Source organism: Apium graveolens, chromosome 5 (genome assembly GCF_009905375.1).
Source record: "Apium graveolens cultivar Ventura chromosome 5, ASM990537v1, whole genome shotgun sequence".
Taxonomy (NCBI): Eukaryota; Viridiplantae; Streptophyta; class Magnoliopsida; order Apiales; family Apiaceae; genus Apium; species Apium graveolens.
Genome location: NC_133651.1, coordinates 3,043,298 through 3,069,026, shown reverse-complemented (window position 1 = coordinate 3,069,026; position 25,729 = coordinate 3,043,298). Strand labels below are relative to the sequence as shown.

Sequence of the window (25,729 nt, the reverse complement as noted above, 5' to 3'; positions counted from 1 at the left end):
TGACAGTTTTTCAGCAAAAAACTGTTATAGTTATCTGTAACAGTAGCAAACGGGGGCTTAGCCATATTAGTAAAAAAACAATATTTTTCAAACTAGATTAAACGGAAACGAAATTTATTTGTGTTAATTTTATACAGGTTACAAAACTGAAAAGAACAAATGTTCAATAAATGTTTTAAGTTTGTTTTTTCATTGTTTTGAGTTTGTTGTGCATGTGTTTCGTATGTTCTTACCAACGTCTTCAATATTTATATTTTGATCATCAAACTCGTTCCTCTTATCACTGGTGTTTTTGCACATCAGCATAAATATAGGGTAATTCAGTCCAATAGTAATTCAGTATTAGCTATTTAGCTTATAAGTTGTACTGTGCCATCTACAGCTTATTTTTGGAGCTGTCTTATTTATACTCTACGTACAAATACAGATTACGGTTCACAATTTTATTCTTTCTTTGCTACACAAGAACTAGAAATTTCCCAGTAGAGGAACCGGCTACTGATTCCCAACTATGGGGCTGTCTTTACCCTTCTTGAAATCATCCCAGCCTCGCACCCATGGCTTCCCAGCAGTTGCTCTCGTTTCAGGAGAAGCATAGCTGTCAAGGTTGCTCATAACTTTCTTGTGTACTGCTTTAAACACCTACAGTACAGTGCAAACAGATGAGCAACTATTATAACAATTATCAAACAAACACACACACACACACCACACGAGGAAAAAAGACTATTCTGACAGTTGGATGTCTCACAGGATTGTTGCGAATTGCCTCAGGGGGTTGCTCCTGCCCAGACAGCCACCTCCAAAGATCAGGGTTTTCCTACAACAAAATGTAGAAGATGATATAATAACTATGCAGTGACAACTGACAAAGCTAACTTTTATTGCATATGTAGAGACAATTATATTATAATCTAATTGTTATTGCTGCTTTTAAACCCAGTTAGAAGGTGACATGCTCAGCCGCAATCACCCATGACAGGATTTACAGTCTACACATAATTATGTTTGTCTGCGTAGTTCTTTTAGTGGGGTAGAGGAGACGGGGAGAGACAATGGTTTGCCATTAGGATCAATCAAGTGCAGTATGATATTTGACCATCAATGATTTGATTAAATAATGCATTGCTGATCGCCATTTGAGACTCTTTAGTCTTTAATCTAGTAGGGGCAATATGCCAAAACAGTACAAACCGCCATTTTCATAAAACTACAAGGACACGATTATTTGAGCACATACATAATATTTTTTATTTATACAGAGAAAACCTGGATCTGGACCACACTTGATGCTTTCCTTTTGGTTGAAGATATAAAAGTTTAAGTAGAAAGGCTTTAAGATTGGATGATAAGCATCTCACTCTCAAAAAATTATTACTGCAGTCTCAGCAATGTTTTTGTGTCTTTGAACGGTCAATGATGTTTATGTTTATTATTGTTAATTTTTCATGATATGTTGAGCTGTTATAGATCCATCAGCTCATCACCTCTCTTTTAACTCAATATTAATAAACAAGCGCAAGCCATAACTCTGGTTAAACTTGGACTTGTAAAAACTGTGTCCTTGTAAAGCTAAAACAGATGCGAGATAATTTTAACATAACCGAATGACCACAACCTTGGTTCTCACTTGATGGTCCCTAATTAACTTAGCAGCTTCATTTCCCTTCAAGGAGACATGTATTTTTCCTAATTTGCATATCTTATTATTTTGTAACTTCCTCAGAGAACTACATTCTCAAGTTTGGCCTTAGCAGGGGGGATTGTTATTTAGCTTATGCAATTAGGGTCTTTTAAATGTTTTAACTAATTTTCACAGTGATTTTTAAAAATAAATTTCTTTTCAAGATAGCTAAAATTATATTTTTTTTGTCTTTTCTAGTTTTATTTATAATATTTTTTTCTTCAATTTTGGAACCTAAGAAATATTTACTATGTATTATACTAGTATAGAGAGTAACCAGTTTAATTAAAATTTGTAGTTCCCTAACATTTCTATAGTGGTGTGAATAACTTTGGTCAACAGATCAGCAGTAACATTGGTCATCAATATATACTAAAACTCAGAAATATTGAATTTGCATACAATGAAATTACTATCAGTACTGCTCTTAATGTTCTGTCTTCTTCCCAATGCTGCAGCAATACATGGCTCATCTGAATTCCCATGGACAACTTAAGAGAAGCGGCTATAGCAAATGTTGACCATCTGATGGAGAAACTAGTGGAATTCTTTCTTTTGTATAATTGTTAATTGGGCCATACATATAGTTGTAATACTTCTTTGTTTAAATAATTAAATATATGATTAAATAGACCTCATACTCAATAGTAAATTTATTTTTCAAGATGCACATTTTATAGCATTTAGTTCAGATTTCATTTGTTTGCAATTAGATTATGGTGTTTTCTTAATATATAGTAGAGAGGGAAAGGGAGTGTGTATAATAATTTATTATAAAATATAAGATAGGGCAAGGAAAGAGGTGACTTATAAATAAGGCTCCAAGAGCTTGTCCTAGTGATACAAGGCATCACTAGGACATTGTTGGATCAATTGTTTTGTCAAATGCCCCATATTATAACTTAGGACATCAGATTAGACATCTCTTGAACTTGCTCTTAGTCAACAACACATGTTATACCATTTTATGTTGGTTGAATGCTTCTCATCCTAGAGGCTTGAGATTATAGCTGGTTGAATGAACATTTCCTGTGATGTGTGATGAGCAAAAAAACGATAGAAGGCCAAGGAAATTAGAAGTTTCTTGTACATGGCAAGTTTGTATTAGATAATTGTCCAAAATGGGTGGAATGTGAACCAATAATGTTCCCCCAAAACGATAAAGACTTGGGTCATAGACAATATCCAATTTTGAACCATCAAAGAAAATTGTTGCTTCAGTTCATTTTTCCAGCTGATAACTACAGCTTTAGAACATCACCCTCACTGGTTGCAATTCACAACTAGCTGGAGATGGAGAAAAGGGGATCTAGGGTTCCGGAAAAAGGTTTTCAATCTAGGAAGGAGGTCGAACAAGGACACACAAACGCCAAGGAGAAAGAAAGGCAGAGGGTTAATGAAGTGTAAAAATATTGGTTTCTTATGGACAAGGAGGTGACCAAAGCGATCTCACTGGGTAGTTACCAGTTACTAGATTTGGCACAAGCTAGAATTAATTTTCCTCTTAAAAGTATAGATCCAGTATTGATTCATGAGGGGCTTAAAGGAGAGGAGGAAGCACTCTGGAACATACATATCTATCTGCATAATATCGGATGGTGGGAAAGGGCAAATAACTTGAATATTAGAGAGCTTGGGTTCGCAAAGAAAAGTTCAGAGTGAGGATGGTAGCACAGAGGAAGCAATTCTTAGCTTCATCATGGAAAATAAGAGATTGGTTCACCCAAATATCATCAAAAGTCTCAACATCAAGAACAATGAAGACATCTGGATGGTGTTACCAAATTCACTATGGGTCACTCAAGGTTCCCGGAGAGGTCAAGGAATTAGCAGAGGCAGCATCACTAATTAAATTCAAGGAGGATAAAACATAAAAGAGCTCATACCCTACAAAGGAGAATAAAAACACGGTGATATTAGAGTTCTTAGAATCAATTAAGCATCTAGTTGAACCGGGAGTTCTAGCAGATGAGTCAAAGGGGGATGAGAATGCACTCTCGCTGGCGTTGAGGTAAATACACCATAAAACACTAAATAGATGTAATTCTTCGACAACGGAGGATCAGTACAAACAAGGGACTTATAAATCGGCTTTGTTGACAAAAACGTAAACAAAACTGGGAGTGAAGCCTAGTGTTAGACCTTTAAATTGAAAGATACAGGAAAGCAGGACCATCTTCATCACAGGCTTCAAGGAAGGTACTCAGGCAAAAGAACTCTAGCAATTTCTGAAAGGGAAAGGCAAAATAAAAGATCTGATATGGCCAAGGAAAAGAGACAGAAACAATAGGAGATATGGCTTTGTAGTGATGGAAAGTGAGGTAGCGGCCAGCTCACTGATTAGAGCAACAATTGAGGAACAATTTGGAGGGCCAAGACTGTTCTTATCGCTGGCAACGGGTGGCAACAAGAAAGAAGTTCGCATTACGAAGCAAGTAAACAAACACGAAAACACATCAGTCACGAACAAAAGGCCAGGGCAGGGAAAAGATCATGAGCATGTACCAATTCACTCTACAAACAGAGAACACTTACAAGACCAGAAATTAGCCAGTACAGAGGTATCAACCGATGAGGGAAAACGGGAAATGAACAAAGATAGGAATATTAACCTGAGAGGGCGTTTGGAAACTTGCATTTCATCTCAAATGAGGGATTTCAAATGATAGGATTTGAGTTGTCATTTCAAATTCTCATGTTTATACTAATATTTGAATTTCCTGAATTTCAAATGAAATCCAAATTCTCAAATAGCTTATTTGATCAAATCCAGAATTTTAAATCAAATCCAGTTTCTCAAACGGGCCATGAAGGTAAATGAGTCATTTCTTGAGGAGATTGAGAACAGTGTTATCTTAGAGACGGTGAACAAAGAGACGATTGAATCTGTTGGTTTAATAGTAGAGGGTCTGGGATTTGATAACGTGATAATATGAGGTTTGAGCAGCAACACTTTCCTGGCAATTTTTTACTTGGAGAAAAATCTTTAAAGGTGGATTTAGATTTTTAAAAGTGGGTTTCAGGAAGGTACGAAAAGTGGGTTTCACTAATATTTTTTTTGGAGAAACTTCGCGGTCAGTGATATCAACTGGCACATGTTTGGGAAGTTCCTGATGAGGGCTTCGCTAAACTTAATATTCACTACGTTGAGGTTGAAGAGCCCATTCCAAATTGTAATCGCAATGGGCTGGTGATTGTTCTTAGGAATGCAGGTGGTGAAAAATTGTGGGGAGCACTAGGTCTGGTAAGAGGGATGTCAGAGCTTCCTGCTATTCCCTGGGGTGCACAAGCTGATTTACTAGCTGCTTTGGCGCTGGGTTTTCAAAAAACTCATATTCAAACGGACAACAGGGAGGCATACGAAGCAATACGTGTACAAGAATCTATTATCATCCCACCTGAGCTGGAAGATGCATTCGGCCAGTTTAATACTCTCTTTGATAATCACTTCCAGGAGGACATCACGGTGCGGAGAATCTCTTTCATACCACTGGAGTTCTATAGTACAGCTCAGTACATGGCTGCCTATGGCATGGAGAGAATGGATGCTTTGGTACTGGCACCTGGTTTCTTTGGCATGGAAAGATATGGGAATGGCACTTCCATATCCTGAGTTTGAGCTGCTGGAAAACTTTGGAGAAGGGGAGGTCATTGATCCTCCCTCCCTTTCCCCCCGGTTATCACCATTGCAGTCAGACAGGGCGCAGGATTTGAACGCAATGGATGTGGAGGAGGAGTTCTTTGATGCTCCATCAGATTTTATCATGAATGCTATTAAAGAGGACTTAGTGATTCAACAGTATTTCAACTCTCACATTTCTGCAACTAGGTTTGAGCTTGGAGAGGCATCAGCTCGTAATAAGGGGAAAGTGAAGGCCTACACTGAATATTCTTTCATGGAAAACGGTCTCAAAAGTAAACAAGCTATTCAAATCTTAGAAGAGGGCAGGCTTGCTCATGTTCACAAGGCCTTTAAATTTCCGTAGATTGATCTCGATAGGGAAATATTCAAAGGTATTTATGCTAAGGACGTACTTGAAAGTGCAATCAGAAGGAAAATTGGAAGCCGGCTCAGTTCAGTGGAGTTTAAGAAAGCAAAAACAAAAATGGAACCCTCACAATAATTGAATAGTTGACAAATCTGAACAGGTATTAATGGAAATGGATAAGTACGATGAGGAGGCACTGTCAAAGCAAGGGAACATCTTATTTATGGCAACATCAGAGTAGTAATTGTTAGGTCTGGATTTCAATACTTTTGTGTCAAATTGCAGTCATATGGCTGGGGTTTAAGTGGTGCGTTGTGTCTTGCAATGTCGCAGGGTAGTATTTTTTATTTTCATGTCTAAGTAGTAGTAGTAGTAGTAGTAGTATTGACTCTAAGGTTTGTAGTGTCTCTGTTGTATGTCAAGGTGACAGGTTTACCCTGCTACTCCTATCTACGAAATTTTATTGCTTTCCAAAAAAAGTACAGCTTTAGAAACAATAAGCATTATTGTTACAAATCCTGCTACTCTCTGCTTTACTCACGACTCACGAGCTTACGTCGAGAACAATAAAAGCTACGTTAAAGCTTTGTGGAAGAAACAGTGCCAAATTCTGGTACCACGTGACCAGGTTTACATAAACTAGCAAGAGGATTGTCATTCAATTCTAGATGAATTTACACCTAAAGGTCTGATCATATCATAATTTAGGTCAGGGGTCGATCTTCAATTCCCAAGCGACTAAACCAGTTAGTTCAACTACTAATACGTGCAAAATATTGTGTTTGCTATTCAAATTGTTGGACATAAGGGACACTTTGAAATCTCAATAGTACTTGAAGAGGATCTATATCATAAATTTCAAATTTAAGCAAATAATCCCAATTATTACTCGTCCACACAACAATCAGAACTTCAAAAAACACACAACGTCAAATACAAACAAAGTAATGTATTAATGTAATACATACCAGGTTGAGAACATCAATAAGAGACTTAACAGCAGTTTCGTCCATCGAGTAAATATTTTCATCCACCCATTTCCCCAAAACAAGGTCCAGCTCAAGAAACCCTCTTTGTTTGCTCCTATATGAAAGCCTATTCACACATAACACATCAACACAACGGTATATAACAATACATATATACTAATTATACATTCTTAAAAATCTAAGCCCAAAATAAATAAAAGCAATAATAAGAAACTATGTTCCTCAGACTAACTCAGCTATAGCCTATAAGTGTCCGACATGTATTCGTGTCCAAGTGTCATACTCCACATATTTTAAAAATGTACATAACCTATAAGTGTCCTACATGTATACGTGTCCAAGTATCATACTCTACATATTTTAAAACATGTACATATTTAAATAAGTGTCTGATTCCGAGTGTTCATGTCAGAGTGCAAGTCTCGAACACCGTAAAAGAGTCCGAGTAACATAGATCAGAAATATATATTAAAAAAGGAACCTGTTAAACAAGCGGCGTTTGCTTTCTTCAGTGGACATATCAATGTTAGTTTCGAATGATTGAATCGTGTAATTTTCTCGAGTAGTCGATGAATAGAATCGAAAAACTGAACCAACAAATGGCCTGGTTCACCACAAAATAATCAGCAAAAATCCACCGCAAAATATGTAACAAAAAACAAAATAAAAATTAAATAGATACAAAACCTGTATGTATTGTGGGAAGATATCGGAGAGAAGTGAATAGGATTAGCAGGCTTTGAAGTATTGAGAATTCGAGGAATCGCAGACATCAAAACTCTTCTCATATTCGACATGATTTCTCTCTTTAGCACTTCTCCTTTACTCAATTTATTAGTTTATATACAGAGAGAGAGAGAGAGAGAGAGAGAGAGAGAGAGAGAGAGAGAGAGAGAGAGAGAGAGAGAGATTTATTTTTCCGGTTTTGTTGTCAGCTGTGTATCCAAGTGTTTTAAGCGGCAGAGGAATGGGAAAATGGTTAGGTTTTTAATTAATGTTTTTTTTGAATAATAATCTTTGTTCTGTTTTCCTAGCAATTTTTGTTTTAAATAATTAATTAACGATTAAAATTTTAGTGTTATACAAAAAATTATTTAATCTAGTTAAAATTTAGAGGTGTATTAAATTGGGATTTTAAAATATTTTTTTTTATTCATGAAATTTAGGTGTATTCGACTGGAATTTTAAAAAATGTATTAGAAATTTATGGTATTCAACTAGGATTTTAAACTATTCTACAAAATCCGGTGGCATTCAATTAGAATTTTAAATTATGCTTAAAAATACGATGATATTCAACTGAGATTATTTAAAATACATTAAATTATGATTGTATTCACATGCTCACGGATTTTTTTGGACTTAATAGAATGGTGAATTTAGTGGAATTGTTCAATGTATTTTATGTTTTTTGAAATCCGACCATAATTTATGAGATTTTGAAGGATTGTGTTTAAATCCTAAATACTCTTCATCAACTCTACAACATTTTATCTAGAATCCGCATAAAATCGAAATAAGATGTTTTTGATGATTCATTTATTTTATCTTGTAATGTTAACAATATTTTATAGAAAATCTTGTCTAAAGAGTATTTTATAGATTGTGAAATCGATTTTTTTTTTTAAACAAATTATATGCTTTGTCAAAATGGGTTTCTAATTTTTCAGAGATCAATTTATTACGCTGTATACCAACCAAAATAAAATGAGAAATGTTATTTTCCCAACTACTTTTTTATTTATTTTTTTTATTTTTATTTTTTTATCGTAGGTAACCCGCAGCCGCTATCCTTCGGGTGCGCACTGGGTAAACCCTACGGGTTCACGTAATACTTTTTTATTTTATTTAAGAGCAACTTATACTAGAAATGCATGCTTTTTGTGTGCACCTGGGAGGAAAAGATAGCTTAATTTGTTCTGCAAATAACATTTTCAGAATGAAATTCCAATACATCTTGTAATCAAAATAGTGAGTTAATCTCACAAGAGAAACAACCAGGGGCAAGGCCATTTTAGCTTAGCTAATGGAAAGAGCATTTGCAAAAGTCTAATGACCAGAATGATGTAGGGAAATGCTATTTTCAGAGCTTCCGGAGCAAACAAAGCATGAAAAGACAAAATTGCCCTGCGCATACACAATAACAGCAAAAAAAAATGTGAGGGTTAAATTTCGTCATATTTTTTCAGTTCTGTAAATAAAAAATTTGTTCTGGAAATAATATTTCCCATGATGTAATGTCTTGATTTCTGCTGTCAGATCATCCCAGCGCAGCCTACTTCGCTGCCTGGGGACACGTGAAATGGTATCTGGCGGGGAGAGAAGCGTCGGAGCAAATCAAAAAAAGAGGTCAAGCCTGGTAAGGTAGCTCGGCCCGAGTGAATAAGAAGCAGCACTTTATCACTTGCTTCTTCCTTTTACTTTTTTCTTGCTTTGCTTTATTCATTGAATGGTAACGTAAACATTACCGTTTGAATTTTAATTATATATATGCAATCTAAACGTTAGAAATATAAGGGTTAGATTTAAAATTTTCTATAAATACTAACTCTTCATAATATGTCTCTCCCACTTCTATCACTCTCCAAAAAATATTTCTGAAATTATTTTGTCAAAAACAAAATAATGAATCCAAATAATCCTCCCTCTTCGGACCAAAATTCTGAAGTCCCAAATACCCAATTTCCATATTATTTTCCAAATCCAAATTCTCAAGTTCCAAATACACAATTTTCTAGCCCACAAAATTTTACTTTAAATGTTCAATATCTCAATTCTCAATTTCCGTTTTTAAATCCATTTTTCCTGGGTGCTCAAAATCCTCAATATCAATTTCCATTTGTTTCAAATTTTTAAACACCCGTCGATAATCAATCTCCAAATTCGAATGTTCAATCTCCAAATTCACAATTTTCAGATTTTGGTGGCACTAATACAATCGATCTGAACGATGATTGTCATGAGGTTGAAGACATACGAGAAGCTATTGGTCAATGGAAATGAGATGAAGACAAGCTCTTAATAAGTGTGTGGTTAAATGTATCAACCGATCTCATGATCGGTACCGATCAAAAAGGTGAAACATTTTGAGAGCGAATTCGTGAATATTGTGAAGAAAGTATTCCCGGTCTCATCAAGAGAGGAGGTATTGCAATTAAAAAAAGGTGGCAATGGATAAATGAAGGGGCTCAACGATATGGAGCGTGTTACGATCAAGCCGAGCGAAAAGTAAGGAGTGGTTCAAATTTGGACAACATAACTCGGCTAGCTCATGAACTCCACATAGCAAAATACAAAAAGAAGTCCAATTTTGATAAGCTTTTGAATGCGTTTCGGAGACAACCCAAGTGGAGAGTTCCTTCAACAAATAGTGAAAGCATGAAGAAAACTAAATTGAGTGATTCTGGAGCCTATTCATCATCTACAAATACTGAAACGCCAACATCTACAAATGTTGTGGAATCACCTATTCGTCCCAAAGGTACAAAAGCGACGAAGCGAAAGGGAAAAGGAAAAGTGACAGAGGCATGTGAAGAGTTAGAAATACTGAAGTCCTCTACTTGTAAGAGATTGTCTTTGATGGAGGAATTTGTTACTAACGAACAGAAGAAGGAAGAAAGAAGGGCGAAAGAGCAAGATTTAAAAATCATCATTGAATGAGACTCAACGAGAGATTCATGTCAAGCTGCTGCAAGACATTTATTTCAGGAGAATGTAGTTTATAAACTAGCCGTTGGAAGCTAGTAGTGTCTTGTAGTGTTTATCATTTAATATTTGTAAACTAGCCGTTGGAAGCTAGTAGTGTCTTGTAGTATTTGTCATTTGATATATGTCATGTCATCTTTGTACACTAGCCGTTGGAAGTTAATCAGTGTCTTGTAGTGTTTATCATGCCATCTTTGTAAACTAGCCGTTGAAATATATTCATTTTACCTTCTATATAAGTTGTGACTTATTCCTCCAATATCACATCCCAATCTCACATCACTTGTTTCTTCTTTCATATTACTTCTCATCTAAATATTCAATATGTCTGATTCAGATAACTCCTCTGATGGAGCTCAAGAATTTATTCAATAAATTATATCCAATGATTCATTGATTGCATGCATTGTCAATGAAAAAATTGCCCAAAAGCGTGGAAAGGGATGTTCATGCACGGTCACAAAGGAGTTCCAACACTTTTACTTGAAGCGGTTGTCTCGTCTGACTTATGGATATGGCATGCCTTTTTCGGAGTTGCTAGTTCTAACAATGATATCAATGTGTTAGATCGGTCACCGATATTTGATGATATTTTAGAAGGCCGTGCTCCATAGGTAAATTACAATATTAATGGCAACAACTATAACATGGGGTATTATTTGGCAGATGGAATTTATCCCGAATGTGCAACATTCGTTAAGACAATCCCACGTCCACAGGGAGAGAAGAGAAAATTATTTTCTAAATACCAAGAAGGACAAAGAAAAGATGTGAAAAGAGCATTTGGTGTGTTGCAGTCTCGCTTCGCAATTATACGTGGTCCGGCTCGATTCTGGGACAAAGGAGATTTCGCTAGAATAATGAGAGCATGTATCATATTACACAATATGATTGTTGAGGATGAGAGAGACACGCATGCCACTCCCTTTGGTCCGCTTCCATCTTACGATGACATTGAGAATGGTTTATCACAATCGAAGTTAGGTGAGGAACCTTTTGCTCCTTATGAAGACTACGTTCAAAAAAATATCAGAATTCGTGATAAACCAAAACACCGTCAACTACAAGCGGACTTGGTTGATCTTATCTCGCAGTTCCACATTACCCGTTAATTTATTTAAGTTTTAACATGTTTATTTTTTTTTCCTGTTGTGTTTTATTATTTTGTTCTTGTAATGTTCTTTTTCCAAATTATGTAATACATTTTAATTATGAATCGAATATAATATTTTTATTGAAATTAAATATTTTTTAATATGTTCATAATTTTTATTTATTTAAATTAACTATAATTATATAATCATAAGACATTTATAATTATATTATAAATTGAAACAAGTATTATATAAAGAAAGATAAGATTTGATTAAGTGGAAGTGGGCTTGTGCATTGGAATAGTGTGACCCCTTTTTTTTAAAGTCCACTTAATGCTTATGTGGCATTAAAAAGGACCCACGTGTAAGTGGACTTGGGTTACTTAATGCTTATGTAGCATTAAAAAGGACCCATGTGTAAGTGGACTTGGGCTCCCCCATTGAGGATGCTCTTGAAGGTTCAAGTTTAGTATAGTAGCATCAAATCCCTGACCCTGTCTCCATGATTTCATAATCCTACAAGTCTGGAGTTGTGCTATTACCATCTGAAAAAATGATTTCGTAATCCTACAGGTCTGTAGTAGTGTTATTACCATCCGAAAAAATGATTTCGTAATCCTACAAGTCTATAGTTGTTATGGATAAAAAACCAAGGTTATTACTTGCTGTATTTACTACTAAGATTCGGGAGCTCAAGGCCTTTAATGGCTGCTCTCGTGCTTCGTGGCTCAATCTGCCTTTACGAGATGCCTACGTATCTCTGTGAATTAGAGAATCAAGCCAAAAAACGTAGTTCTGATTGGTGGGGGTGAGACCCCTTATATAGATGTTGGGAGTCCTTGAATTGGACTTGGTATAGGAGACTTGGTGGGCAAGTCTCATAATTAGAATGGACTTTGGAGTCCTAGGTAGTAGAAAACTGATTCCTTATCTTTTTAGGTCCTCTTGAGGCTAATCTCCAAGGATTTATATCCTTATCGGGACTCTTTTCAACATCTGATTTGTCCCTTATTAATTAATTACGAAATTAATTAATAATCAGGGCTTTTGGGCCTTTTTTATTCCATCAGGCCTGATCTGGTCCATCAGGCTTTATCTTTCTGGTCTGAGTATCATATATCTTTTTATTGGGCCTAACAGCCCACAGTTTGTACAATTAATGCAGTATTTAATTATACAATCATAATTTATTTATCCCTATCATTTGCCCCCCAACTTTTGGGAAACATTGATTAGGTTTCGCAGAAGTTAAATCTACTCGTTCCCTTACAGGGTTTTGTTTTTGCGTAAAGTGTGGAGAGACCTACACATTTACAATGAATCTTCCTTTTATTCAGAAATCATCTTAATTTCCAGGAATTTTTCCCTAATTTTCTGGGATTTTCCCTAATTTTCTGGAATTTATCCTTAATTTCTGGATTTTTCCCTTAATTTCTGGGATTTGTCCTTAAATTTTCTGGATTTATTCCTTATTTCTGAAAATATTAACACTTTTCAGAAAATATTTAAGGAATTTCCTTATTTCTGAATTTTTTCCCTAATTTCTGGGATTTATCCTTTAATTTTCTGGATTTATTCCTTATTTCTGAAAATATTAACATTTTTCAGAAATTATTTAAGGAATTTCCTTATTTTTTTGGATTTTTTCCCTAATTTCTGGGATTTATCCTTTAATTTTCTGGATTTATTCCTTATTTCTAAAAATATTAACATTTTTCAGAAATTATTTAAGGAATTTCCTTATTTTTCTAGATTTTTTCCCTAATTTCTGGGATTTATCCTTTAATTTTCTGGATTTATTCCTTATTTCTGAAAATATTAACATTTTTCAGAAATTATTTAAGGAATTTCCTTATTTTTCTGGATTTTTTCCCTAATTTCTGGGATTTATCCTTTAATTTTCTGGATTTATTCCTTATTTCTGAAAATATTAACATTTTTCAGAAATTATTTAAGGAATTTTCTTATTTTTTTTGTAATTTTCCAGGATTTTTTCTTCCCTTTTTCTTCTAATTTCTGGGATTTATCCTTTAATTTTCTGGATTTATTCCTTATTTCTGAAAATATTAACATTTTTCAGAAATTATTTAAGGAATTTCCTTATTTTTCTGGATTTTTTCCCTAATTTCTGGGATTTATCCTTTAATTTTCTGGATTTATTCCTTATTTCTGAAAATATTAACATTTTTCAGAAATTATTTAAGGAATTTCCTTATTTTTCTGGATTTTTTCCCTAATTTCTGGGATTTATCCTTTAATTTTCTGGATTTATTCCTTAATTCTGAAAATATTAACATTTTTCAGAAATTATTTAAGGAATTTCCTTTTTCTTTTTTTTTTGTAATTTTCCAGGATTTTTTCTTCCCTTTTTCTTCTAATTTCTGGGATTTATCCTTTAATTTTCTGGATTTATTCCTTATTTCTGAAAATATTAACATTTTTCAGAAATTATTTAAGAAATTTTCTTATTTTTCTGGATTTTTTCCCTAATTTCTGGGATTTATCCTTTAATTTTCTTCCTTTTTTTTTATACAATTTTCGACCAGGAATCCATTCGACCAGGATCCTGGTCGAATTAACCTCCATATTGTCCTGGTCGACAGCCTTTCGAGCAGGAGTATTTCGAGCAGAAGTCCTGGTCGAATTTCGGCCAGGATTTTTTCCCTTTTTTTGTTTTGTTTTTTTTTTTAATACAATTTTCGACCAGGATCCTGGTCGAATTAACCTCCATATTGTCCTGGTCGACAACCTTTCGAGCAGGAGTATTTCGAGCAGAAGTCCTGGTCGAATTTCGGCCAGGATTTTTTTCCCTTTTTTTGTTTTTTTTTGTTTTTTTTTGTTGTTTTTTTTTTGAAATATTTCCACTAGGAATTTTCGAGTAGGAAACTTCTGTTTCGGTCAAGATTCCATTTTTGACCGAATTAGCCCCCTTTTAGATGCCCAGGTCAACGATATTTCGAGCTCGAGGATTTCGACCAGGAATTCTTCACACTTTTTGGTCGAATTGGTCCTGGTCCTGGTCGAATTAAGGCCTTTATTTACCCTGATCGACAGGATTTCGACCTCAAGCAATTCGACCAGGACTTCTTTGTGTTTTCTGGTCGAACGGGTCAGGAATATACACATGGATTTGGGACTTTAAAACTGGGCTGATCTTTGGGCCTTAATTTAGTGGGCCTTATCCCTGGGCCTCCCACATCAATTATATAGGCCCTTTACTGGGCTTGTTTCTTTTTGGGTTAACTTTTGTTTTTAACTGGGCTTCTTTTTTATTGGGCTTCAGAGGCCTTTCAATTGGGCTCCCAACTCTGGGCTTTCAATTTGGGCCAAAAATTTAGCTGGGCTTCTTTTCACCCTTTTTTCCTAAAAATCAAGTGGGATTCATACAAGGCTTTTCAAACACTTGGGTTGTCAACTGGGCATGATTATTTCCTCAGGAACATTTTGGTCTTGATAACTATTTTTGACCGAATTAACCTCCTTTTCCAGCCTTGGTCGAAGCCTTTTCGATCTCAACTAATTCGACGATGAATACAACATGAAACCTGATCGAATTGGGTCTGGAATTTGGGATATATTACTTTCTGTGACTCCATATATTTGATTTGGGCCCTAAGTCTGGGCTGGATTTTTTCCAATCTCAAATTTGAGCCTAAGATTTGGGTCTGAATTCTTTTATGGGTACTTTATTTTTGACCCTGGGCCTTTTCTAAACCAGGCCTTTACCTTGGGCCTTCCCCTTTTTTGACTGAGTTTTTGTATTAGGCCCCTTACTTTTAACTGGGCTTCTTTGGTCCACCCTAAATTGGTCTTTAATTTGGGGCCACTTAATTTTCAGCTAATTGGGCCCTTTTCTGGGCTTACCTCTTATTGGGTTGATCTTTGCCCTAAACCTGGGCTAGATTTATGAAACCTTGTATTGGGTTTCAACTTGGGCCCTTAGTATTGACCCTGGGCTTGATTTATTGATCCCTATACTGGGTTTTTTCCTAATTCAAGTAGGATTAGGCCTTGTTTTTAGGCCTTCATTTATCCAAATCCTTTTTGGGTTTGGGACTTATTTCTGGTTTTTGAAGATAATCCTCATATATATTTTCTTCCAGTTTTTGGACCCCGGGTGCTGGGCTTTGAATATTTGGGGCCCTTATCTGGGCTTGACATACTTTCAGGCCCAACAAGATTTAACCTCTTTTTTTTGAATTGGGCCTTTTTATAGGGCTTTCATATCATGCATCTAATTTACTTGCCATGCCATAGAGATTCAAACATATTTCGAAAAATTCTCTGAGCTTCAAAAATTATTTGGGATTCATCCCTTACACAAGTCTTAATAAACTTTATAATAAGACATATAAATCCTAAGCAAGCAAAGCTTCAAGGTGCTTTTCAACCTACTCTCCATCATGACAAGTGAGAATCGTATCCAACTGTCCTACACATAGTAAACCTTCAGGTTTTGTGCATGCCAAGTTCTCGGGACTTCAAAACCATCCATAGTCTCCAGCTTGTAGGTTCCTCTACCCTGAACACTCTTAACTTTGTATGGCCCTTCCCAATTTGGGGCAAGCTTCCCTTTCTGCCCTACACCAGAAGCTTCCACCTTTCTAAGGACCAAATCTCCTTGCTTGAAGAACCTTTCCTTAACCCTTAGGTTGTAATAGAACGAGGCTTTCTTCTGATAGTCCACTATCTTTGCATGTGCTTCGTCCCGTACCTCATCAATTAAGTCCAAGGCTAATTTTTGCCCTTCCTCATTTTCTTCAGCATTAAAAGCCTGGATTCTTGGAGAGGAATGTGATATTTCCACTGGAACTACTGCTTCTGCCCCATATGCCAACATGAAGGGAGTTGCTCCTGTCGTGACTCTACAGGTGGTCCTATAGGCCCATAATATGGGAAGTATCTCATCCACCCAATTATTTCTTGACTTTTCGATCCTCTTCTTTAGTCCATCCAGGATTATTCGATTTGCTACTTCCGCTTGCCCATTGGCTTGTGGGTGAGCCACAGAGGTGAATCGTAACTCAATTTCATTTTCTTCGCAATACTTCTTGAATTCCTCGTTGTTGAATTGTGTTCCATTGTCAGTGACGAGGATACGGGGAATTCCATATCGGCACATAATGTTTTCCCACAGGAATTGTGCAACCTGCTTAGTTGTGATTTTGGCCAAGGGTTTGGCTTCGATCCACTTGGTGAAATAATCAATGGCTACAATCAGAAATTTCCTTTGTGCCGTGGCCATAGGAAAAGGCCCTAGAATATCCATCCCCCACATGGCAAAGGGGATTGGGGAGTTGATAGAGGTCAGCATCTCGGGGGGTTGTCTAACAACTGGTGCATGCTTCTGACAGCGATCACACTTCTTCACATATTCTTTGGCATCAGCCATCATTTCTGGCCAATAGAAGCCTAAACGGGTTATTTTATGAGCCAAGGCCCTGCCCCCAGGTGTTGTCCTCAAATACCTTCATGCACTTCTTCAAGAGCCAAGCGTGCCTCATCGGGCCTGAGACACCTCAAGTAGGGAACCACGAAAGATCTTTTGTAAAGAATCCCATCTATCAAAGAGTACCTCAGTGCCCGAACAGTTAACTTCCGTGCTTCAGTTGCATCACTTGGCAACCAACTGGTCTGAATGTGAGCCTTGATGGGATCAATCCATGACGTCCCCAAGCCTATGGGAGCCAACAGCTTAACATCTATGCTTCGTGTCTTCAAAACACGGAAATACACACTTCCTGAACTTTCTTCAACCTCAGACGAAGCGAACTTTGATAGCGCATCTGCCTTAACATTTTCTTCCCTTGGAATGTGTTCAACATGGCACTCATTAAATTGGGTCATCACAGCCCTTACTAGGCGGACATACTTAGCCATCGTATCATCCCTTGCCTCAAATTCTCCCTTTATCTGGGATATGATCAGCTTCGAGTCTCCACGGACCTTTAAGTTTTTGACTCTAAGTGTCCCAGCTAGACCAAGGCCAGCTATTAGGGCTTCATACTCTGCCTCATTGTTTGTGGTTGGAAAATCTAGCTTCATAGCATACTCAATCAAGAACCCATCAGGGCTTTGCAAAACCAACCCTGCTCCACTGGAGTTTGTTTTTGATGCTCCATCAAAATAGAGAACCCAATACTCTTTACCATCCTTCTCTTTGCTTTCATTATCAACTCCCTTGTCTTGAGGTATGGTATCTTCCTGCCCCCCGACTTCTTGGTTGGGTATGGTACATTCCACCATGAAGTCAGCTAGTGCCTGGGCTTTTATCGCCGTACGTGGCTTATACTTGAGATCGAACTCTCCCAGCTCTATTGCCCACTTAATCAATCTCCCACTTGCCTTGGGACTGTGAATGATATTCCTCAGGGGCTGATTCGTTAGCACCTCAATCTGGTGAGCCTGAAAATAAGGACGCAGTTTTCTCGAAGCCATTACCAAGGCTAGAGCGAATTTCTCAATGGCTGAATAATTCAACTCAGCACCATGCAAAATTTTGCTGACATAGTATACGGTTTTCTGGACTTTCAGTTCCTCCTTAACCAACACGGCGCTCAAGGTGCTCTCTGAAACAGCCAAGTACAAAAATAAAACTTCATTCAGAACTGGCTTGGCCAACAACGGGGCCTGGCCCATATACTTCTTTAACTCTTCAAATGCCTTCTGATTTTCCTCACTCCATACAAAGTCTTTGATGTTCTTTAGTGACTTGAAAAATGACAAGCACTTGTCTCCTGACTTGGAGATGAATCGTCCTAACGCAGCAACCCTTCCTGTGAGCTTCTGAACATCCTTGACAGTTTTGGGGGGTTCCATGTCCAGGATTGCCTTTATTTTATCGGGGTTTGCCTCAATTCCCCTCTTCGAGACCATCAATCCCAAGAATTTTCCAGATCCTACTCCGAAAGCACACTTCGTCGGATTCAACATCATCTTGTGGTACATCAGGACCTCAAAAGCTTCCCTTAAATGGGCTATATGATCAGTCTTTACTAGACTCTTGACTAACATGTCATCAACATAGACTTCCATAGTCTTACCAATAAGATCCTTAAAAATTCTATTCACCAACCTTTGATAGGTGGCTCCTGCATTCTTGAGATCAAACGCCATAACAAGATAACAATAAACACCAAAGTCAGTGATAAATGATACCTTTGGAATGTCATCCTTATGCATTTTGATCTGGTTGTATCCGCTAAACCCATCCATGAAACTCAGCATCTCATGTCCAGCGGTGGCATCAATCAAAGTATCAATTCTAGGCAGCGGAAAACAGTCTTTGGGGCATGCATCATTCAGATCGGTGAAGTCTATACACATCCTCCACTTTCCATTAGCCTTCTTCACCATTACAGGGTTTGCTAACCACTCCGGAAATTGAATCTCCTCAATGAAACCAGCCTCTAAGAGCTTTTCCACTTCCTGCTTTATAGCCTCTTGTCTTTCCGGGGCAAAATTTCTTTTCTTTTGTTTCACTGTCTTCCGGCTTGGATCTACGTTTAGCTTGTGAGTAATTAACTCCGGGTCTATGCCTGGCATATCAGCTGCTAACCATGCAAACACATCACTATTTTCTTGCAAAAATTTCACTAACTTCCCTCTAAGGGGCTCCTCTAATGTGGCTCCAATGAAAGTCGTCCTCTCAGGATTCTCGGGGTCTAAAGGAACCGAAACCAATTCTTCTGCTGGCCTTCCTCTATTCTCATCATTTTCTCGAACATCCATATCTTCAATAGGAAGAACCTGCACCCCGACTCCATCTGCCCTCAAAGAGGCCACATAACAGCTTCTAGCCATTTTTTGATCTCCTCTCTCTTCTCCAATCCCGTTTCGGGTGGGAAACTTCATGACTGAATGGTAGGAAGAGGGGACTGCCTTGAAGGCATGTATCCCTGTTCTCCCCATGATAGCATTATAAGTTGAACTAGCCTTTACCACCACGAAATCCAGCATCTGCGTTGCTTGCCTTGGCTCCGTACCTATGGTGGTTGGCAATTTGATTATCCCTTCCACAGGACATTCTACTCCAGCAAATCCATATATCGGCATGTCGGTTGGTGTCAACTGGGAGTCGTTATACCCCATCCTTAGAAAGGTGTCGTGGAGCAAGATATCCACAGAAGCACCATTATCCACAAGGACCCTCTTAACCGGGCTATTTACTATTATTGGTGTTATGACCAGCGGGTCGTCATGGGGAAACTTCACACCCTCTAGGTCGGAATCATCAAAAGCCAATGTTACTTCTGTCCTGGCCCTCTTCGGGGCTTCTCCAACAATATGCATAACCTCTCTAGTATATGCCTTTCTGGAATTTTTGGACAATCCAGCAGCAGTTGGACCTCCAAAGATCGTGTTTATCACAGGCCCTCGAGGTCTCGGCCCTCCATAAATGGTGTTTATAACTGGTCCTCTAGGCTGGGGGTTTCGCCCCTGATCGTCTTGGTCCCTCCTATGATCTTCAAAGTTCTTCCTTCCATTATTATTTCTGTCCCCTGCATCTCCAGTATACTTGTTCAATCTTCCTTTTCGAATCAAAAACTCAATTTCATCTTTCAATTGCCTACACTCATCGGTGTCATGGCCAACATCTTTGAGAAACCTGCAATACTTGCCCTTATCTAGCTTGGCGGGATCAGCCTTCAAGGGCTTAGGCCAGCGAATATCTCTGTCTTTCTCAATCTCCATCAAAATCTGACTTCTGGGAGCATTCAGCTTAGCGTATTCAGTGAACTTTTGCCCAGGTCCTCCCTTCTTGGGGGTTGAATCAGGATTTTGTTCGGTTCTAGGATATTTGTCCTTAGCAATATACTCCAAATCAGTTTTTCGTTTCTTGCCTCCAGTGGGCTCATTACTTACTACGGTCTTCCTCATACTTTCTTCAACCTTGATATACTTCCCTGCCCTCTCTTGGAGCTGCAACATGCTCTCAGGGGGTCGTTTGGCCAAAGACATCTTGAAAAACTCATCCCTAGTTCCTTGTTGCAGTGCTATCATGGCTACCTTATCATCAAGGTCTGGGACTTTTATAGCCTCCTTTGTAAAACAATTCAGGTAATCTCTTAAGGATTCCTTAGCTCCCTGTACAAGACTCATAAGAGATGCTGAACTTTTCTCATGGACTCTTCCACTGATGAATTGCTTAATAAAAGCCTGACTTAATTCTCTGAATGATCCAATAGAATTTGGGGGTAGGCGACTGTACCATCTTTGAGCCATACCCGACAGGGTTTGAGGGAAGGCCCGACATTTTATAGCATCATTCACGGACTGCAGCAGCAGTGCATTAGAGAATGTCCTAACATGATTAGCGGGGTCTCCCGTGCCATCATAGGCTTTGATAGTGGGCATCTTGAATTTCCTTGAGATATGGGCATTCATTATCTCTTCTGTGAAGGGTGGAGTTGGATCATCAGGATCTCCAAGGGGAAGGAGATTGCTTGGATCAGTTCTTGGGACAGCAGCCCTTCTTCTTACCGGACCATCCAGGTCTATGATAGGAGGAGGATTTCTCCCCCTAGGAGGTATGTGGGGTCTGGTGGCTTGGTGAGCCTCCAAATCACGCCTCAGCCTTTGGATTTCAGCCTCATGAGCCCTGATCTTTTCCTGCACTTCTTGGGGATTCGCCCCTGGGGTGCTTTGGGGCGTTGCCTTCCATCGGCCATTGGCTCTTTTCCAGGACGCCTCCTTCTCGGGGCCACTTCATCACCCAAAGATTCGGAGTCTCTCTCAGTGTATGGACCAGAAAATTCCCGATCCTCAGGGATAGGATCCAAACCTCGTATATAGGGGGGCGACCGCCCTCGTGCTTCGCTTCGCCCAGCATATCCGCTTCCTCGAACCTCAGGGTGAAGGGGCATCCCATAAGGGGGGTTAGTAGTAACAATAGTTGAATATTCATACCCGACGGGTCGAGAATTCACAGGTATATGTATTTGTTGAACTTGAGGATTCATACCTTGAATAGTCGGGGGAGTTGTCCCTTGTGGCTGAGGATGAGTTGCCCCTGTCTGAGCTTCCCCCTGAGTAGATGCATAAGTTGAATGGGGAGGAACTTCCACGGCTGATGAAATCACCTGGGTTGCCTCTAATGGTGTTCCTTCCTCTAGAGCTCCAATTGTTCTCCGTGTTCTCGCCATGGTTGTTGTTGTGTTTCCCACAGACGGCGCCAAATGTTATGGATAAAAAACCAAGGTTATTACTTGCTGTATTTACTACTAAGATTCGGGAGCTCAAGGCCTTTAATGGCTGCTCTCGTGCTTCGTGGCTCAATCTGCCTTTACGAGATGCCTACGTATCTCTGTGAATTAGAGAATCAAGCCAAAAAACGTAGTTCTGATTGGTGGGGGTGAGACCCCTTATATAGATGTTGGGAGTCCTTGAATTGGACTTGGTATAGGAGACTTGGTGGGCAAGTCTCATAATTAGAATGGACTTTGGAGTCCTAGGTAGTAGGAAACTGATTCCTTATCTTTTTAGGTCCCCTTGAGGCTAATCTCCAAGGATTTATATCCTTATCGGGACTCTTTTCAACATCTGATTTGTCCCTTATTAATTAATTACGAAATTAATTAATAATCAGGGCTTTTGGGCCTTTTTTATTCCATCAGGCCTGATCTGGTCCATCAGGCTTTATCTTTCTGGTCTGAGTATTATATATCTTTTTATTGGGCCTAGCAGCCCACAGTTTGTACAATTAATGCAGTATTTAATTATACAATCATAATTTATTTATCCCTATCAATAGTAGTGCTATTACCATCCGAAAAATGCTTGAACGCTGATGTAATTAATGAATTTTCATATAGAATAGAACTGAATGTCACAGAATTTGCACAAATTAAGAATCTGGGAGTATCATTGACAAAAGTTACATTTCAATCTCCCTCACCTCACACTTTGGTATTTTGATGTATCCACAAGATATGGGATTCAACAGGCTAGCAATTTTTCCTATGTAAGCCAGGTATCATGTAGTCATCATAACATGACACTGTTTTCCTGGACAAAGTGAACTTTATTTTAGCTGTTAGCAGTCTTTGTCGAAAGGGCTGAAATAGAACCATGTACCTTACAATTAGTCTTTAAGTTATACTGGATTCAAAAATGTGTCTCGCGCCTTTCAAAGAAAAACTTTCCAGTCACAAGGTGGTCTGGTAGCAGTGCAAGCCAGACTGCAGTATCCGCTCCCTCTTCAGGAGATAGACCTGCTGCCCAACCAGTCATTGCAGTCTTCACCCAACCTGGACAATAGCAATTGATGTATATTTTCTGTCCTTCAGGTCTCTCAGAAAGTATCCTCGCCATTAGCCTGGTGTAACAGTTAACTGCAAGTTTTGATACCGAGTACTCAGTATTAGTCTGAGGCCATCCACCGGATTCCCAAGTCCCATCTTTTGTTTGTTCAATGAAAGTGTTCACAGTGTTATCGATGAGCTCCTCGGATAGGGAGTTAGTGTCTGATAGTTGTTCTCTTAATGCGACGTCTTCAATTTTCTGAAACAAAGAAATATTACGTTCATCATCTTCAGGCAAGATCACAAGTACAATGCCAGAACTTCTTTTATTGCTAAATTAGAATGCCAGAACTTCTAATCTTATATACTTGTTATATTTTTCGTGACAACTAGGCAACTGAAAGTAAATACAGTCACATACATTTCGTCTGCTATGGAGTTTCCCCAGCTTTGAGCTCACATTAACGATACGTGCACCAACATCAGAATGCCTCATTATAGGAACCATAGCTTGGGTCACATTTTTGGTTCCATAATAGTTAGTCTGAATAACTTGCTCAGCATGTTCCACAGAATTCTCTGATCCGCAATTATAATTAGCCCCTGCATTATTAACCTGCAAAGCTTTGCCTGTGTTAGAAGCATGGATGAAGAGCTTAGGACATCAAAACCAACTAAGACAACTTACACACATAGAACTGGTTTCAGAAATCTACCCTACAAATTTTATTCATAAACAATCTATAAACAAGTCACAACAGCATTGCAGCATTGTGTCTTACCAGAATATCTAAACCACCATAAGTTTCTTGCACCCAATCAGCACATGCTTGGATAGATGAAGGATCGACGATATCTAACTGATGAAAAACCACATTCAGACCGCCTTCTTGTAATACCTTGGCTGCTTCTTCACCAACTCCAGTCTCTCTTGATGTCAAAATAATTGTCAATCCGTGTTGTGCGAGCTGGTGTGCAATTTCAAATCCAATCCCTCTGTTTGCCCCAGTCACCAAGGCAATAGTTTCTGAAGACCACCACCTAAATTTATCCAGTAAGAAATAAATAGTAAGGCTTAAAATACATGGAGACAATTTTTACTATGAGTAGTAACAATATTAATTCATCCATATCAACTAGTCTGGGCAAGCTATGTGCTGGTAAAAGCCTAATGAGAGATCTCTCCGGATAATTTTTGATGATTTGAAGATATAAATTGCAGGATATAAAATCGAAAACCTTGCTCCAAAACAGGCCCATGGTATCATCACCTTACAATATAATTCTCATCACTAGCTTATACAAAAGCATAAATGCTACTAGCACATTGGGGGACAAAAACACACAACATTCATAGTAATCAATGAATCAAGACCAATAAAGGGTTGGTGCACTGGTTGAGGCCTACTTCTCTAATGAAGGTCAAGAGTCCGATTTCTGATGTGTGCAGGGGAAGATCAAGTAAGGGGCACGGGGAACACGTATCCCTTAATATAAAATTTTAGGTTTTTTTATCAATAATTTTTTTAAAAAAATATGAAAGTGCCCCCGAAAATTGAAAAATATAAAGGTGTATTCACAAAATATGGTCAGTGTCCCCCGGAATTTAAATCCTGGATCCGCCCCTGGTGTGTGCGTTATTAAAAAAAATGCATCAAGGTTAATGAAACATGTGCCTATTATGTTGGGACGAGAAAAATGTATCGATTTGACAAGTGGATTCATAATATATCGAACATTCATTTATCGAGATTCGACATGCACGAGAGAATATGAGATGCATGATACTTTTGGTGGTCGGAATAAGGAATAGTGCGGAGGAGAGAGATCTCTTGGCGTCTCTTCTCTCTTCTTTCCCTGGCTCTCTCCTTCTTGTCCTTTTTGTCTTTGTCAGTGTGGCTCTTTCCATGGCCGCTGCTCTCCTGTTCTGCTTCATTTTCAACCTGGCTTTCTTCATTTTCCACCTGGCTTTCTTCTTCAGCCGGTACGCTTTCCATTATTTTTGCTTTGTTTCTTTTTCTCTGTCTTGATGATGTTGTTGAGGATGTTTGTTTGGTTTCAGGTTAAATGTGGTGTAACAGATTTAGCGCTGTTTTGGCGTATTATTTGGACAAAATAGACTTGTGAAATTAACTGGGCGATCTTAACTACTTGGTCAACCTTTTTTACATCTTCTACGTTTTTATTGTATCCTTGCAAAAAAAATGCTTGCATACCCCCTACAGTTTTTTTTTTTTTTTTTTGACTAATTTTGGCTTATAGCCTTACAAATGAGTATCTGTTCTCAACAATTCTCGGGGTGAGCCAGGATCGAACCCAGGATCTGGGACGACAGAGGATAAGCCCTTTACCACTTGAGCTATCCAACCGTGCTCCCCCTACAGTTAATAGTATACAAGTCTTTTAAACTTTTTATCTGAAATTTACGGTGTATAAAAGTCATACCTCCATATAATTTTTTTAATTTTTTTATTGAAATTAAAATTTAATATGGGTACTTGTATTTAGACAAAAAAATGAATTTTGTTTATAAAGCTATCTTTTTTATTTATCTTAAAATACACGTAAAAAATCAAATATACTTACATTTTAGCACAGAGAGAATACTCCCTCTGTTTTTTATTATATGACGTTTGACTTTTTTGCACACATTTCTAAGTGTTTTGACCGCATAGGTATAATAATATTTTTTATTTTTTTCTTTTTGTGAATAAAAATATATAACTAAAACTTTAATTTACAAAAAAAAAATATTATTTTATCTATGCGGTCAAAAAATTTAAAATTGTGTGCACGAGACGTATAAAGAAAACAGAGGGAGTATGTTATTTTTGTTGTTATTGATCAAGAAGATAGACTTGTATTTACATTAAAACTAGATCTAAAAGTTTGTTACAGGAGAGAGAAAATGTGTATAAAGTTTGTATTTATACTAGTACTGTATTCATTTCTTTTTTTTTCAGAAACTATATAACTAACTTCTATAAATAGGAATGTGAAAGTTGTCAAGTGAGATGATCCTCCG

General features: G+C 37.8%; 3 protein-coding genes across 3 annotated transcripts; 1 reads left to right on the top strand and 2 right to left on the bottom strand.

Annotated features, from left to right (window-relative positions):
- Nucleotides 1-309: 309 nt before the first annotated feature.
- On the bottom strand, nt 310-7,578 carry LOC141661984 (succinate dehydrogenase assembly factor 2, mitochondrial). Its single transcript, XM_074469023.1, has 5 exons — nt 7,350-7,578; nt 7,144-7,266; nt 6,642-6,768; nt 752-820; nt 310-642 (listed from the first exon to the last, which is right to left on the bottom strand). Exons 1-5 carry the CDS (start codon nt 7,457-7,459, stop codon nt 496-498), a joined length of 576 nt encoding a protein of 191 aa, XP_074325124.1. The 5' UTR covers nt 7,460-7,578; the 3' UTR covers nt 310-495.
- Nucleotides 7,579-11,014: 3,436 nt separating this feature from the next.
- LOC141659144 (uncharacterized) lies at nt 11,015-11,479 on the top strand. Its single transcript, XM_074465895.1, has one exon. It carries the CDS (start codon nt 11,015-11,017, stop codon nt 11,477-11,479), a length of 465 nt encoding a protein of 154 aa, XP_074321996.1.
- A 10,769-nt stretch (nt 11,480-22,248) lies between these two features.
- LOC141661493 (uncharacterized) lies at nt 22,249-24,814 on the bottom strand. Its single transcript, XM_074468517.1, has 4 exons — nt 24,493-24,814; nt 23,487-23,745; nt 23,126-23,320; nt 22,249-22,963 (listed from the first exon to the last, which is right to left on the bottom strand). The coding sequence occupies exons 1-4, from the start codon at nt 24,699-24,701 to the stop codon at nt 22,568-22,570; spliced, it is 1,059 nt and encodes a 352-aa protein (XP_074324618.1). The 5' UTR covers nt 24,702-24,814; the 3' UTR covers nt 22,249-22,567.
- Between the last annotated feature and the right edge of the window lie 915 nt (nt 24,815-25,729).

Coding starts and splice junctions, on each gene's coding strand:
- LOC141661984 (XM_074469023.1), bottom strand. CDS start 7,459: ATGTCGAATATGAGAAGAGTTTTGATGTCTGCGATTCCTCGAATTCTC. Junction 6,769..7,143: donor AAACGCCGCTTGTTTAACAG/GTTCCTTTTTTA, acceptor ATGTGTGAATAG/GCTTTCATATAGGAGCAAAC. Junction 643..751: donor AGGCAATTCGCAACAATCCT/GTGAGACATCCA, acceptor ACTGTACTGTAG/GTGTTTAAAGCAGTACACAA.
- LOC141659144 (XM_074465895.1), top strand. CDS start 11,015: ATGGGGTATTATTTGGCAGATGGAATTTATCCCGAATGTGCAACATTC.
- LOC141661493 (XM_074468517.1), bottom strand. CDS start 24,701: ATGGAAAGCGTACCGGCTGAAGAAGAAAGCCAGGTGGAAAATGAAGAA. Junction 23,746..24,492: donor CCTTATTCCGACCACCAAAA/GTATCATGCATC, acceptor GGATAAATTTAG/GTGGTGGTCTTCAGAAACTA. Junction 23,321..23,486: donor ATGGTGGTTTAGATATTCTG/GTAAGACACAAT, acceptor AAAGCTTTGCAG/GTTAATAATGCAGGGGCTAA.